The 16,450-nt window shown below is 43.2% G+C and overlaps 1 protein-coding gene across 1 annotated transcript in view; it reads left to right on the top strand.

Annotated features, from left to right (window-relative positions):
- Window positions 1-1,068: 1,068 nt before the first annotated feature.
- Window positions 1,069-16,450, top strand: part of trpm5 (transient receptor potential cation channel, subfamily M, member 5) — a 78,580-nt gene continuing 63,198 nt past the window's right edge. The window contains exon 1 of the mRNA XM_052029017.1: window positions 1,069-1,251. Coding sequence (XP_051884977.1) covers window positions 1,087-1,251 — 165 coding nt within the window. The 5' untranslated portion in view covers window positions 1,069-1,086. The remainder of the gene's footprint in view (window positions 1,252-16,450) is intronic.

Here is a 16,450-nt window from a genome sequence, read left to right as displayed (position 1 = left end):
ATTACCACCTTGTCTCCATCAGGCACTTCCTTTATCATTTCAAAATGGGTTTCATTTAATTTCCCTTTTAAAAAGTATCCTTAACCTCCTCCAGTTATTACCCAACATCAAACTTTCTGGAATATCTTTATTTCCTTGCTCCTCTGCTCCTGATTCTGTGATTCCTATCTGGGGCCCCTTGCTCCACACCTTTACCTACCACTCCGTCCTGCTGCTTCTCCCTCACCCAAGCACTGTGACTGGCTAAAGTCACAAACAACACCCAGTGCACCTATGGTTGTGACACATTATCCATTTAGTGAAGCACCCCAACACCTCCTCTGTAATGTTTCGTAGTTCTGCTCATTTCCATCACAAGAAAAGTTGCCAAATCTCACTCTTTCTCCACATACATAGTCACGTGTAATAACCAGGAATACAGCCCCATCTGTTTCTCTTAATCACTTAGCACTTTAGTTGAATTGCCCTCCCGGGAGATTGTAAAATAATCCGTGTTCCTATTTTGGGGAACAGGGGATCTCTTCCTGATACCATGTAACATTTACCATCTACTGATATCACTGACTCCGTCACTACCAAATTGCTGTTTACTGACCTTGGAGGCCATGTTTCCTATAATAACAAGTACTTCCCATCCAAAGTGCTTGATTGGGTGTAAGGTGCTTCGAGAGAAACAGACACTACTCAGCAGGTCAGGCAGTATCTGTGGAAAGAGAAACGGAGATAACATTTGAGGTCGCAGGCCCAGCAGTAAAGGGAAAGATAAAAAACCGGTTTAAAACAGTACTGACAGTAAAACACAGTATTGCCCGACCGGCTGACTGTTTCCAGCTGTTTCTACTTTTATTTCAGATTTCCACCATCTGCAGTTTTTTTAACCCGGTGCTTTAAGAGGTTGCTGAACATGAACCCTTTAGAGACCTCGTGTAAGCAAACCTTCAAGTTTACACCGACATTGTACAGATATACACCAGTCTCACCTCACTGCATCCTCCACCCACTCCAAAACCACTAGTTGGTGTTTGCTCTGTGATAAAACAAGGAGGCGTCGAATGTTTTCCCGGGGTAGTGAAACAGGAAGCGAGAATGAAAGACATCCAGTGTACTCTATTGGTCACACGCCCCATCCTTCCCTCCTCTGTCGAGGGCAGGACTTCTGACATCACTCAACAGGCAGCTCAGGGCGAATTCACTTCAACTAACTGGGGAGAGAGAAGAGGCGAGATGACCAGTGTGGAGCCTTTACACCTGGTGAGAAATGTTAACAACATTTAATTCAATTGTTTCCTCTTTACCTCTCCCCCCACCAAAAAAAATCCCTCGAAGAAGAGCTTACAAATTGTTACCTTTGGAAGTGATACTGTGGGAAAGGGACTGGATTATATATGATCCTGTATGCTGAGGTGATATCTGGAAATTGGGAATATTGGTGGTATGATGGTGCCTTTAAGAAAACGATGCATTTAGCAGGTGGCTGATGTGCTTCTAGCCTGGTTCTGCTCTTTTCTCGGTTTGCTTGCTATCGTTCTGTGCAGGGACTGCTCTCTGCAGAAAGTTCTGAATTAAAATCGTACTTCGCTGCCTGTGCAGCGTCGGGAAACGAGCCGGCTTGACTTTTCGTGGACTTTGAAGAGACCAAGTGCTAGACAACATATGTATTTATCTGGTGGATCTGTTCCCTCCGGCAATGCACAAACCTGCTGTGAATTATTATAAAAGACACGTTTGCTTCCAACGCATTTTCATTTCTATTTAAAAACAGAGCATATAGGAATTCCACGTTAGTGGGAACCTTTCGCCGATGTGAATTAACACATCCATTCCTTTTAACGGAGGGATCCACAAAGACTCCTTGTACTCTTTGGCATTTCTTAATCAACTATCCAACGGTTTAGTGGAAGTTTTAAAGTCGTACAGCACGGAAACAGGGCCCTTCAACCCAACTCGTCCATGCTGACCAAGATGCCCATCGAAGCTAGTCCAATTTGCCTGTGTTTGACCCATATTCCTCTGAACCGTTCCATGAACCTATCCAAGTGTCTTTTAAAAGTTGTTATTGTACCTGTCTCAACCACCTCCTCTGGCAGCTCGTTCCACATACATACCACTCTTTGTGTGAAAATGTTGCCCCTCTGGTTCCTATTAAATCTTTCCCCTTTCACCTTAAACCTATGTCTGCTAGTTCTTGATTCCACAACCCTAGGAAAAGGACTATGTATTCACTCTATTTATGCTCTGCGTGATTTTATACACTTCTATAAGATCACCCCTAGTCTCCTACGCACCTGGGAATAAAGTCCTAGCCTGCCCAACCTCTCCTTATAACCCAGACCCTCAAGTTCTGGCAAAATCCTCCTAAATCATTTCTGCACTCTTTCCAGCTTAATGGTATCTTTCCTATAACAGGGTGACTAAAACCGAACATAATATTCCAAGAGCCACCTCAAAAAACGTCTTGTACAACTGCAACATAACATCCCAATTTCTATACGCAATGCCCTGACCGATGAAGGCCAGTATACCAAACGCCGCCTTCTCCATCCTGTCTACCTGTGATGCCACTTAGTTGGGATAAAGTTCCTCCTGTTCAATTCTTTGTTGGAGAAGTTGCTTTGTTAGTTGTGTTAGACTTGTGCATTGGAGCAATTTCAGTTCTATGCTGGTGCAGAAAATTAGTGGTAAAATTAAAGTGTCTGTATTATTAGTGCCTTTTCAAATCAAAATGCAGCAAAGTGTGGGAGCTCCCCTACGATCTACCATTATCTCCAGATATCAGAAAGGGATGTTTGCTGCTAAAATTTGTGCCTCCATTTTGGAACATGAGACGGTGATGGGAGTGCATGAGCTGTGCTCAAATAGTAAGGTCTGAAATATGACTGAGTTTCAGATCCGGGGTAGGAGGATGGCAAGGTGGGAAATGTTTAGGATCAGAGTGGAGGTGATTGGAGAATGGGGGAGAGGCTGGGACAAGTTGAGGAGGAATTTCAGGAGCTGCTGGCAATTGTAGGGGATTGTTTGCTCCTGAGACTGAGAGGCAACCAGATAGAAGTATATAAAATTATGAGAGGCATAGATATAAAGAATGTCAAATACTCGGGGACACAGCTTTAAGTTGAAAGGGGGAACAATTAAAGGAGAATTATGAGGCAAGTCTTTTTATGCAGAGAGTAGTAGGTTCTTGGAACGTACACCAGGGGAAATGGTGGAGGCAGATAATGATAACAACATTTAAGAGGCATTTAGAAGGACACATGAACAAGCAGGGAATGGAGGGAGATGGACCATGGGATTATTTAAATTGGCATTATAGTTGGAATGAATATTGTGGGCCGAAAGACCTGTTCCTATGTTGTACTGTTCTTTGATAATGTTCAATGGGGGTGTTGTTTAAATGTGGTAGGAGTCTCCTTACTCATTCCATATATAAGTAAGAAAATTTGGGAAATTTTATTTGGTAGCATTTGGATGTGAGCTGCAGTTTCATTGAGAGCAGAGAGTAGTGGCATCAACTCTGTCAAGTTGAACTCCTCAAACTGGGAGTTTCAATCACATTTAGGCCCATTATTTGCATTTGAGTTTGTTCTGGCCATGTGCAACACCTGTTTCCCTCCTTTGTCAGTTTGGTGTGTGCTTCATGCTTAGTATTTTGGGAGTTTATTGGAAGAGGTTGCACCTGAGTACTGGGTGCTGTGTGGCTGAATTCAGAGAGCTTTGTATTATCCCGAAGTTGCCTTTCTCTTACCATGCAAGGATGGTCATAAACTTCTCCTGATTCAAATGGAGTCCAGGTGTTTGATACGCTGTGTTGAAAAAACTTACTTGAGGATAGGAGAAATAAACAGAACTAAAATCATCGTTTGTTGAAATGCACTTGTACACACTCTTCAGATTGGATGATTAAGAAGGGCTGGTTCTATGTTTCACAATCCTTATAGCAGCTCGGTGCAAATATTATTTGTGTTATTAATTTGGCAAATAGCTGTTGTACAGCCATTGGATGGAGTCAACATTTCGCAAAGTTGAAGATAAATCCATATGTACAGGTTTATTTCAGACTGACATACCCAAGAAATTTGCAGAATTAAAGCAATTCCCTGCTGGTTATGGCAATTCAGTTTGCTTTGCCTTGTCCACAGTGGGGTAACAACATGGGTCTGAAGGCATTAGAGCTGGATAAAAGGTCCTTGGGGAAGTGCATCAACCTTATGCATTTCCCCAAGTGCTGCTTGACCATCAGAAAATCTGAGTGTGGAGGAAATGTAGGAGATAGAGACATGGGGTTTCATGTTTGGCGAGGCCATGAGAAGGATAGAGGTTGGTGGTGTTGCAGAGGTCTAGTCTTTGTAGACAAGTAGTCTTTGCGGTACAGAAAATATGGTTCTGAGCCTCAACAGAAGATCAGGCAGGGCACAGGTTCCGAACAATGAAACAAAACCCACACCTGCTCGACCATCTGAGTGTTCCCTGCATTTTGTGGTTTAATGATAGTCTGAATCAGATTGCTCAGAATCTGAGGGTGGTGTTGCAGGTAGGGTGGTGCCTGTGACAAAGGAGCAAGTTCTTTTTGATGTGGACTCTTCATAATGCGTGACTGTCTCTCATAGAGATAGTGTCCACATTAGACGGATTTTCTGTTCAGAATTATGATGACACTCTCTGCGCCCACCATAATTGCAAAGATCAGCAGCCACCACACAGACACACATCCCCCACCCAAGCAACCCTCTCTATTTCCCACCAAAGACATTCTATCAAATTAATAAAACAGAAAATGCAAGAAATACTCAGCAGTTGGGCAGCATCTGCAGAGAGGGGAGTAAAAAGAGTTAATGTTTCAGGTTAGTAACCTTTCATCAAAGTTATAAAGTTAAGAGCTGGTGAATTCAGGAGTAGGTGAATTTGCAATGGTGTGGTCATTTGTAATTGCCAGTAGGCAACCTCTCTGGTCCTGAAAATTTGATTTTGCGGGTGTTGGGATTCATTTCTTCAGAAGTTGAAAATATATAAATATATTTTTTTTCTTTTTACTGTTTTATCTTTTTATTCCTTTGTTACTCCTATCTATCTTTTCCAATCTTTTATTCTACTTCTGTGGGTTATCTAAATATAATTTATACTCCCTGCTTTATACTTCCTGGTTTAGACTCGGTATGTTGCAGGGAGAATTTTACAACCTGAAGTTCTGCTCGTTCTTGGTCTGTTCACACATGCCATTGATGGCAAGTATAGTTCCACACTGGATCATCCTGCTAATTAGAACAAGTGACTCTTCTAAAATCCATAAACATTATTGGACAGCTATCAGCAAGCAAATGATGAACACCATTCCTCTGCTGCTGTCTTCAAGCTCAAAGCCATCATTTTACCGTGGTGATCTTACCAGTCACTTGTAATCAGATGCTTTCAGAATGCATCACAGATATTGTTTCGTCGAGTCAGAGAAAATTTACCTCTCAGAAGGAGCCATTTGGCCCTTTGTGCCTGTGTTGCTTAAAAGGTAGTTCCCCTACCAAGTCCCACCTTCCACCACTAGGTCTATGGCCCTCCAAACCATGGGCTATTCTGGTGCACATCTAAGTAATGAGGTGATATGGGCTTCTGCTTCCACTGCCCTTTTAGGCAGCAAGTTCCAGACCCCTGTGACTTCTGTCTGAAAAGGAATTTGCACCATTGTCCCTCTGATCCTATTACTATCATCTATGTCCACTGGTTTTTTGCAAAGGGAAGTAAATCCTTGATACTTCCTCTATATAGGTACCACAATCCTATACACCTCAATTAAGTCTCCTCTCTGTATCCTCTATTCTAAAGGAAGCAATACTAGCTTATCCAATCTTTCCCTGTGGCCACAATTTTCCACTCCTTGTAATATCCTCATAAACTTCCTCTGCACCCTGTCCAGAGCAACCGCATCTTTCCTATCATGCAGTGTCCAGAATTGCATGCAATACTCTGGCTGTGGCCTGATTAGTGTTGTGTACAGTTCTAGCATAACCTCCTTCTGGTATATTCTGTGCCTCAGCCGATAAAGATGTGTCAATATTTCAGTGGAACAAAGGAAATTACAGTGGTATGAGAGAGGAACTCGCCCAAATTGAGTGGAAAAGTAAGCTAGTTGGAGGGACACCAGAGCAGAAATAGATGGAATTTCTACAAGAAATAAGGAAAATGCAGAATAGATATATTCCAAGAAAAAGGAAGATTATGAATGGAAAAAGGGCACAAATGTGGATAACGAGAGAGGTGAAGGCTAAAATAAAAGCAAAAGGGAGGGCATACGAGGAAGCAAAAATTAGTGGGAAAACAGAAGACTGGGAAACTTTTAAAGACTTAAAGAAACTAAGAAGGTCATTAGGAAAGAAAAGATGAATTATGAAAGGAAGTTGGCAGATAACATTCAAAAAGATACTAAGAGTCTTTTTAACTATATGAAGAGTAAAAGAGAGACACGGGTTGATATAGGACCAATTGAAAATGGTGTGGGAGAGATTATAAGGAATAACAAAGAGATGGCAGAGGAACTAAATGAGTATTTTGCATTGGTCTTCACTGTGGAGGACATCAGCAATATACCTGATTGTTGGGGGTCTCGGGATAGAACTGAGTTCAGTTAAGATTACTAGAGAGAAGGTGCTAGGGAAGCTAAATGGACTAAAGACAGATAAGTCTCCCGGACCGGATGAGGTGCACCCCCGGGTTCTGAAGGAGGTGGCTTTAGAGATTGCGGAGGCATTGCTGATAATTTTCCAGGAATCAATAGACTCCGGCATGGTTCCAGAGGACTGGAGGATCGCAAATGTAGTTCCACTGTATAAGAAAGGTGGGAGGCAGCATAAAGGAAATTACAGACCTATTAGTCTGACATCGGTGGTGGGAAAGTTATTGGAATCAATCCTCAAGGATGAGGTTATGGAATACCTAGAGGTGCAAGGCAAGATAGGTCCAAGCCAGCATGGTTTCGTGAAGGGAAGATCCTGCCTGACCAACCTATTGGAGTTCTTTGAGGAAATCACAAGTAGGGTGGATAAGTGAGAGGTTGTGGATGTTGTGTATTTAGACTTTCAAAAGGCCTTCGACAAGGTGCCGCACAAGAGGCTGATTAATAAGATGAGAGCTCGTGGAATTACAGGTAGGATATTAGAATGGGTGGAGCATTGGCTGGTAGGCAGAAAGCAAAGGGTGGGAATAAAGGGATCCTGTTCTGGTTGGCTACCGGTTACTAGTGGTGTTCCACAGGGGTTGGTGTTGGGGCCACTTCTTTTTACTTTGTACATTAATAATTTGGATGATGAAGTAAATGGTTTTGTGGCTAAGTTTGCAAGACGACACCAAGATAGGTGGATGAGTAGGGAGTATTGAAGAAATAGGAAGGTTGCAGAGAGACTTAGATAGTTTAGGAGAATGGGCAAAGAAATGGCAGATGAGATTCAATGTTGAGAAATGTGCAGTTGTACACTTTGGAAAAAGAAATAAATGGGCAGATTATTATCTAGATGGGGAGAAAATTCAAAGTACAGAAGTACAAAGGTACTTGAGGGTACTCGTGCAGGATACCCTAAAGGTTAACCACCAGGTTGGATCGCCGGTAAAGAAAGCGAATGCTATGTTAGCATTCATTTAGAGATGTACAGTGTTTAAAAGTAAGGAAGCGTTGATGAGGCTGTATGGGGCACTGGTGAGGCCTCATTTGGAATACTGTGTGCAGTTTTGGGCCCCTTATCTTAGGAAGGATGTGCTGATGTTGGAGAGGGTTCAGAGGAGATTTACGAGGATGATTCCTGGAATGAAAGGGCTTACATATGATGAACGTTTGTCGGCTCTTGGACTATACTCACTGGAGTACAGAAGAATGAGAGGGGACCTCATAGAAACATTTAGAATGTTGAAAGGACTGGACAGAGTAGATGTGGTTAAGCTGTTTTCCTTGGTGGGTGAGTCCAGGACTAGAGGGCATAATCTTAGAATTAGAGGGTACCGGTTTAAAACAGAAATGAGGAGAAATTTCTTTTGCCAGAAGGTAGTGAAATTATGGAATTCTTTGCCACGTTCAGCTGTGGAGGCCCGATCGTTGGAGGTGTTTAAGGAGGAGATTGATAGGTATCTGATTAGTCAAGGTATCAAGGGATATGGGAATAAGGCCAGAAATTGGGGCTAGATAGGAATAGTTTTAGTTTAACTCATGGAGCAGACTCAATGGACCGAATGGCCTACTTCTGCTCCTTTGTCTTGTGATGCTGTGTGGCTTTTTAACCACCATGTTGACCATTTATGCCATCTTTCAGGATCTGATGGCATGCACTCCAACACCCATCTGTTTCTTCACGCCTCTCAATATTATTATATATTCCCTTGCCTTGTTGCATTCTCACCAAATGCCATGTCTCACACTTATCTGAATTAAATTCCATTTGCTTTTTTCTGCCCAACTGACCAGACCACCATTATCATCCTGCTGCCTTAAGCTTTCCTCCTTAGTGTTAACCACACTGCTGGGTTTTGTATCATCTGTAAACTGCTTTTATCATGGTCTCTTAAGTCATTAACATGTATTACAAAAATCAAGGGACCAAGTACTAAGCCCATCAAACAGTCTTCTCGTCTCAAGGACACCCTTCAATTATTACCCTTTGCATCCTGACATTGAACTGGTTTTAGATCCAGTTTGCTGCTCTTCCTTGAATCCCATCAGCTCTTATTTTTTTGACCAGCTTTTCATGTGGGACCTTGTCAAAAACCTTTGCTAAAATCCATCAAATGCACTGTCCTCATTGATCCTCCTTGTTACCTCCACCTTTCAACAAATCTATGCTGACTATCCCTGATTGATCTGTATCTTTCTAAATGAAGCATTGTATTATCCCTGAGAATGGATCGTGATAATTTGCCCACCACTGAAATTAAACTCATTTGTTTTAATGATCTCATTTCACATTGAAATGTGAAGTCTTCATGTTCTCCCTGTGACTGCGTGGGTTTTCCTTCCACATCCCAAAGATGTGCAGGTTGGTAGATTCATTGGCTTTTGTAAATTATGTGTAACGCAGGAGAAAGGAGGGAGAATCAGGGTGGAGTTGGTGGGCGTTTGAGAGAAAATGGGTTACAGGGAAATAAATTGGGGAATAGGATTGATGGGATTGCTCTGAGAATCAGCATTGACTCCCTGGGCCGAATGGCCTCCCTCTATGTTGTAACAAAATATGAGAATTCCTAAGCAGTGCTAAACCAGCGGCTGCTACTGGGTTGGCAGAAGTCTGCTGATGTTCAATGGAGGACACTGCAGCTGATCCGGCAGAATGACCGGCAGAATCCACCATCTTAGGTTGTCAGAAGCAGCCTGTGTAGCTGATGAACAAGCAGTGTGGCAGCGGGTGGGATCATTTGTCTGCCACCTTGAGAGATTACAGCAGATCTGTGTTCCACAGAACCACTGATCCTTTAATGCGGGCCACTCAGAGCCCCTAAACGTGCTTATCCAGCCACTTTGGCAGCAGTTGATGCTCCCACTGCAGCAGCCAGACACTGAGGAGCTGTTACTTGCACTCCAGTGGAAGCTGACAAGCCAAGCATCGGAGCTTACATGATGGTTGAGACCCTGAGTGTTGAAATGGAAATGATCACCTCTTCATATTGGAAATGATAAGTTCCAAGCTCTGCATGCAGGCCAGTTGGTGCTGGACTCCTTCCATGATCATTGAAATTGCTTATAGGCTTCCAAAATATCTTGGTAAAACATCTTGAATTTCATTGCACACCATCAAAGTCCCCATCTGAATTCTTGCCAGCTATATGCTCAAGGAAGCTGGCATCTCTGTCATCTCACTACATTCAGATCCCATCTGTGAGCCAACTTCTAGCACACGCCAAGTACTCATACCTGAGGTGGTGGCTACAAATGCCAAATCCAGCCATTTTATAGCTTCCTCCTGCTCTTCTGCCATACTTGGCCAGGCTACATTATTTAGCTATATGGCAAATAAGGACAAGAGGTTGGGGGGGAGGGGGGAGTGGAATGTAGGGAAGAGAGGCATGATCATACTCTCTGCTGTTTGTAAACGGACTGTGGGATGAGGAGATGGTAGATCTGAGATAAGGTACCAGCATATCATCATCATCATCTCCAATGCTAACCATGGGTCGCATAATGGTCAGAGATGCTGTGTATCTATGCTATCTGCCAGTTAGCTGCTACTGCCAATGTTTTGGTTTCACCTTAGTGTCACATTGTCCTGCAATAGAATGGACAATGTCTCAGTCAGTGATGCAGCATGTGTTCTTGTTTGATGTTCCTGATATTGCTTTGCTTTGTTCTCAATCAATATGAGGTTTGGGTAGTATGAGGATGTGGGCATTTGAATGTTGGGCTAGAATTCTGTTTGATAAAGATTGTTGCTAGGCTGCATTATTGAACAACATTTGAGGCTGGTTCTGCAGTTGGTAGGGTATGGTATTTGGATGTGTATCCACTGACCATAACCACATTAATGAAGTAGTTACTGCTTATAGGCTCTTGGAGCTTGACTCCTGGATTTGACGGTCCACCCCTTTTGCCTTTTGAATGCTTCCTGCCCCCACTCTGAATACAGGCCACCTCTTCACCTTCTCCACCAAGGTTTCCGGCAGTGTCTGCAAACTGTGCAGCTCACAATCCTCTTCATTACTTCCTGCTTCTTGGGTGCTCCCCTCCTTCACGTGGGGCAGGCCTCCTGTGAGCTTTAACATGGATTGGTCACTTGGGGAAAATGGGGCCTTGGTGATGGACAACCAACAAAATGGGCATCCGTCACATTCCTTTCTGAAAACCCCCAAGCACTTTTGAACATAGTTCCTTTTGATTTGTAGAAAATTCAACAGCCAGCTTGGGAACAACGAGCTCCCAGAAAGAGTGATGGGCTACTAACCAAGTACTGCTTTGTGCTTCTGATGGTTGAGGGATGAACGGTGGCCTTGGAGTATGCTCAGGCCTTCGATTTAACCCCTTATCCAATAGTGCAGTGGAGTTTCAGGCTGGATTTTTGTACTTATTCTATAGAGTGCAACTTGATCTAGGAAGCATCTTGCTCTGTGGGATTGCTTGTTATTTAATTGTTGTTTGTGGGATCTTGCCTGTTACGTTCCCTGTATTAAAACTAGTAGCCAGGCCTCGTTGCATGAACGAGAGAGCTCAATTCCAAAGGAGCAGAGACAGTGACTGCCCGTGACGTGAAGTGAGTATATGTCCAAGTGTCATGTCAAGGAGCAATGGTAATACGTAACAAAGGAATATGGCAGTGTTGTTGGAGATCAATTACTCTGGCTCCAGGACATCAGTGCAGAGGCTGCTTGGGATAGTGTCCAGACCCCCCCATCTTCAGCTGCTTCATCAATGGCTTTCCTTTCATCTCAAGATCAGAAGTAGGGATGTTCAGTATTGACTGAACGATGTTAAATTCCATTTGCAATTCCTCAGCGAGTGAAGCAGTCATTTTTGCATGTAGCATGATCTGGACTATGTTCAGTCATAGGCCTGATAAGTGTCAAATTAGAGTTGTACCACAGAAGTGTAAAACAATGACAATTTCTGACAAGACAAAGTTTAACTATGTGCCCTTTATCAAATACTGCTCGGACCCAACATTGAAATGTCATTGCCTACAAGTCCTCCACCATAATATCTTGAAGCTTGCCTTGATATTTAAGTGCTGTGGCTACAAGCAGGTTAGAGACTGTGGTGAGTGCCCCACCTCATGATTCCACAAAACCTTTCCACCATCTATAAAGTACAAGATTGAGGGTGTTGAAAACTCTCCACTTGCTTGACAACCCTCAGGAAGCTCAACACCATCCAGGACAAAGCCGCCCACTTGACTGGCACCCCATCCGCCAATGTACACATTCATTCCCTCTACCACCTGCACACAGTACTGCCGTTACTCGCCTTGGGTGCTATGACAGCATTTCCCAAACCCACAGCTTCTATCACCTAAGAGGGATGAGGCAACAGGTAAAAAGCAGGAAATGCTGGAAATACTCAGCAGGTCAGACAGCATCTATGGAGAGAAAAAAAGAGTTCTCATTTCGGGCTGATGGCCTTTCATCAGAAGCTGGTAACAGGTACTTGTGAATTGTATCACCTTGCAGGTTCCCTTCCAAGTTGAACATTTTCCAGACTCAAATATGTTGCTGCTCCCCCTACATCACTGGGTCTAAGTCCTGGAACTCCCTCCTCAACACCATCTTCATTATCTCTGCAACAATTCAAGAAGGCACTTCACCACCACCACCTTAAGAGTGATTAGGAATAGGCAATAAAGACTGGCCTTCCTAACAACAGCTTTAAATGAACAAACAAGAACATTGCTTATGAGAATAGATTACCTTATTACCCGATGGGTAGATCACCTTGTGATGAGGAGTTACTATGGAACTTCATGAAGTACCACAAAGCATGTACAGAGTTTGTCTGTAAATTTGCCCAATAATTTCCAATGTGTTCAAATTCCCAAAGCTGTTCCCACTCCCTCACCAAGTTACATTGCCATGCACTGACGGTCTTTTTGAACAGAGAATCTTGTGTCTCGGAACATGTTTGAGGCCACCTTCTGTGCACGTGGGCATAAGAGCATTAAACTTCTGTAGTTAAGTATTCCAGTTAGGAGAGCTTTAAGTGGCTGAGCTTTCCATCAGTTAATTCTAAACGTGGATGAAATATTGTTGTTCAGTGACTCCACAGTAGGAACGGTTGGGTATATTAGTTACATTGGACTCTTACATAAATTCTGGTTATTATAGGTGTAAAAACCTTGGCAAATTTCTACTTTTTGGGAGGTGCCGTATAAACACAAATTGTTGAGGCATTTAGTTGCATCCGAGAGTCAAAAAGATACCAAGCGCAATTCCTATCTAATGGCATGGTAGTGTAGTGGTTAGTGTAACGCTATTACATAACCAGCGACCCGGGTTCAATTCCAGCCGCTGTCTGTAAGGAGCTTGTACATTCTCTCCGTGTCTGCATGGGTTTCCTCCGGGTGCTCCGGTTTCCTTCCACATTCTGAAAAGACATATGGGTTAGGAAGTTGTGGGCATGCTATGTTGGCACCGGAAGCATGGCGACATTTGCAGGCTGCTCCCAGAACACTCTATGCAAAAGATGTATTTCACTGTGTGTTTTGATGTACATGTGGCTAATAAAGAAATCTTATATCATCAATGCATTAGAGAGGTCATGTCCATGAATGCAAATGCAGTTACTTATTTGTTTAGATGACAACCGCTATTATTATGTGCAGTAAAATCCAACCCCATCAATGTCAATGACGTTTAGTCCTATTCAAATATCAGAACATGAAAATAAACAAGAAATAAGCAGATGATGGAAATCTGAAACAAAAATAGAGGCTGGGGATGGACTGCCTCTGTGAAGAGATGGACAGGAATATTACACTTGAATGTGGAAAGGGAAATTTAGTGCAGATAGTTGTGACTCGGCACCAAGTAACCTTCTGGTCCGAATGCTGACTGTTAGAACTTCAGACATCGGCTTTTGTGAGGGAGATCCTGATTGTCTAATGGCACAGTACATTACATGAGGGTTGCCAGCTCGGGCTTTATTCCTGGAGATTTCACCATGTGACCCTTGCCCCGGATTTGCTAATGTTTTTGTAATGAATCACAAACTTGCTTAAATAAATGACTTTTCTCTTGGCTGACTCTAAAGTTCAGGGAGGGTTCAGTGGAGACTTCTGGTAATCTTGAAGGTTTGACGAGCCTGTTTCTTTACTACTTTGTACAGCACTGACAGGTCCTTGGGTGAGACTGGTCACTGCTCATGGCGCAGCTTCTCCTTCGCTAAGAAGGATTGTTCAGTCCAATCACATGGCCCATGTTGTGCATCGTTACAATTGCCTTTCAAGTCCCACTCTGCCTTCTACTGCTTTCAGTCTTCACTCATGCTTTAGTAAAGCTCCAAGCAAGCTTGAACAGCAGCACACTATCTTTCTATGAGAGAGTTGTCTTGCCTAGACATTGACCTGTGGTTACAGAAGGAAGTAACTCACCCCTCCCTGCTTTTAGCAAAAGATGTGTTGGCGATGTTGAATGGGTGAGACCATACCTTAAGGGTGGAGAAGCAGAGGAAAACCAACAGGTTGGGGTCCAGTTTGCTGTATGTGGGATTGTGGAGGAAAGAGTCTCATCTTGGATGGGTTGTGACAGATTAAGGGGTCTGAGGGAGAGTTGCTGTAAGAGATTCATTTTTGTTTAAGTGGACTATCTCAAGCCATTGCCTAGTGTTGGGCTCCCCCTGGCTGAGAACTACCCTCCCTAATTCACATGGAAGCAGTGTATTATGAAAGTCTTCCTCAGTAGTGTCCTGCACAGGCAGATAAACACCAAAATCGTGGAAGTGGTGTCAAAAGAATGGATAAAGCAAACTATTAAAGTAATACAAGATGCACATTGTTTTTTTTAAGAAAGTCTGCAGGAATGAGTTTGATGAATGAATGCTGCATGTCACTATGGCCTCCATTGGAACTTTGTGTGTTGGTGTGTCTGATGCACAGAGGATCTGGAAAGTAAAGCACAGTCTTTGAGGGCTTGGATTCCCCTAGAGTGTGCTTCTAAAGTGGCATGGTGTAGCACACACAAACGTTGAACTGCACGCAAGGATTTTTCACCCTTTGAGCTTCAAGTCACTGCAGACTTCAGGATGACCGTTTCACACTGCTGTTAGCCCTACAGAAGCAAGAGCTTGCTTTCGACTTCCTGTGGGTTTAAGGAAAATAACGATTTTTCACAGTGAATACTTGCAGTTGGGGTTTATTCTTAGCAGTGGGATGTTTTCAATGGTGAAGTCTATCATGTAATGCAAGAAGGTGAAAGGTTACAAGGAGAAGGCAGGAATGTGGAACTGCAGTCAGATCAGCTGTGATCTTATTAACTGGCAGAGCAAGCTCGAGGAGCCAAGTGGCGTGCTCCTGCTCATAATTCATATGTTTGCATGTATATTTGTATATCACTCACCAGTCTGGCCTAGAAAGCCCAAAGTGCAATGCTAAATCTCACACCTGCAGCTTGTTCGAAATGGTTTAAAATGAAAAGTAATCTAAACTTTAATTTGTAGTCTTTATTCAGTCTTCCTTGCCCTCTCATGGAACACAGAACACTACAGCACAGTACAGGCCCTTCGGCCCACAATGTTGTGCCGACATTTTATCCTGCTCTAAGATCTATCTAACCCTTCCCTCCCACATAGCCTCCTATTTTTCTATCATTCATTCGTGAGACGATGACTGAGATTAGGGCTCATTCTCTCATGAGCCCTGATATTTACAGGTAGCTGAGGAGTGATAGTTGTGGAGTCCAGGTTTGCTGACAAACTGATATGAATAAGGTTCATGATTGTAGCTAGCCAGGCTGAAGGGTCAACTGACCCCTCAGCTGGATGGTCTTGGGCACCAGGTCAAGCCCCAAGAAGAACAGGGGAGGGGTCAGAGGTGGGGTAGAGGTTGGAGACCAGGTAGGATGGAGGGTAGTAAAGCTAAAGAGTGGGGGGAGGTTGGAGATTAATGCTAGAATGGGTTAGGTTAGGTTAGAGGTCGGGATTCAGTTGAATGAGAGGGGATTAGAAAGCCAAAGTGAAGTGTTGTTAGGGAGGTCTGAGTGGGTTGAATACTCGAGGAGAGGAAGCTGTCAGTGATGGGGCTGGGTTGAAGCACTGTGGTTTACTGAGTGTAGCCCACAAGCTGTGCTGGTAAAGCATTTACATACTATACTGAGCAGGCTGTGCCTCTCTTCAGCTCCTGGGTATCCATGTCCTGAGAAAACCATCATCCTGTATTTAAAAAAAAATTTGCAACCTTGTTAAAATAATGTTAATCTAGAAACACCTGGGTTCAAAGCAGGATTTGAGTTTGAGATTTTTAACATAATGTTCCACTGACCCACCTCACTTTTTTTGAAGGTTAAAATTCTCTCTTTTTTACCTTCTGCACCTAACTTAATTCCTCTCTCTCTGTTCATCTGCCTATAAATCTCACTGATCCTGTCAGAGACCAAAGGCCCAGATAAAACTTCTGATCTGAGCATTTTGTGGCATTGAGGCTTGTTCGGCAGAAGGACTGGGGGAAACATCCAACTCAAATAATAATGATAATTGGAAAATATATTTCACTGTCTTTTGTAGGTTGGATTCAAATCCATCATTAAAAAAATGAGTGAAGATCTTCTGTATCTTTGTCGATCCAGTTAAAGCGCCTATTGATCCCGGTCCCAAGTTAAAGAGTCCAGAGCAGTGAATTATGAAATGGTGCCTTTGTTTAGGCAGTCCCTCTAGTTTGAGGAGGGTTTCTTTACATTCCAGCTTTGTGGTTCAGGAGTGACCAATGAGTCTTATCTGGCATTTGCAAATCCTGCCACAGGTGGGACAGGTAGTGCAACTGGGATGGGTGGATGGGTAGATTATTTGCAATGTTTT

The sequence above is a fragment of the Pristis pectinata genome, chromosome 14 (genome assembly GCF_009764475.1).
Source record: "Pristis pectinata isolate sPriPec2 chromosome 14, sPriPec2.1.pri, whole genome shotgun sequence".
Lineage (NCBI taxonomy): Eukaryota > Metazoa > Chordata > Chondrichthyes > Rhinopristiformes > Pristidae > Pristis > Pristis pectinata.
The sequence above is the reverse complement of the archived record's forward strand: the minus strand, read 5'-3'. Positions and strand labels throughout refer to the sequence as shown.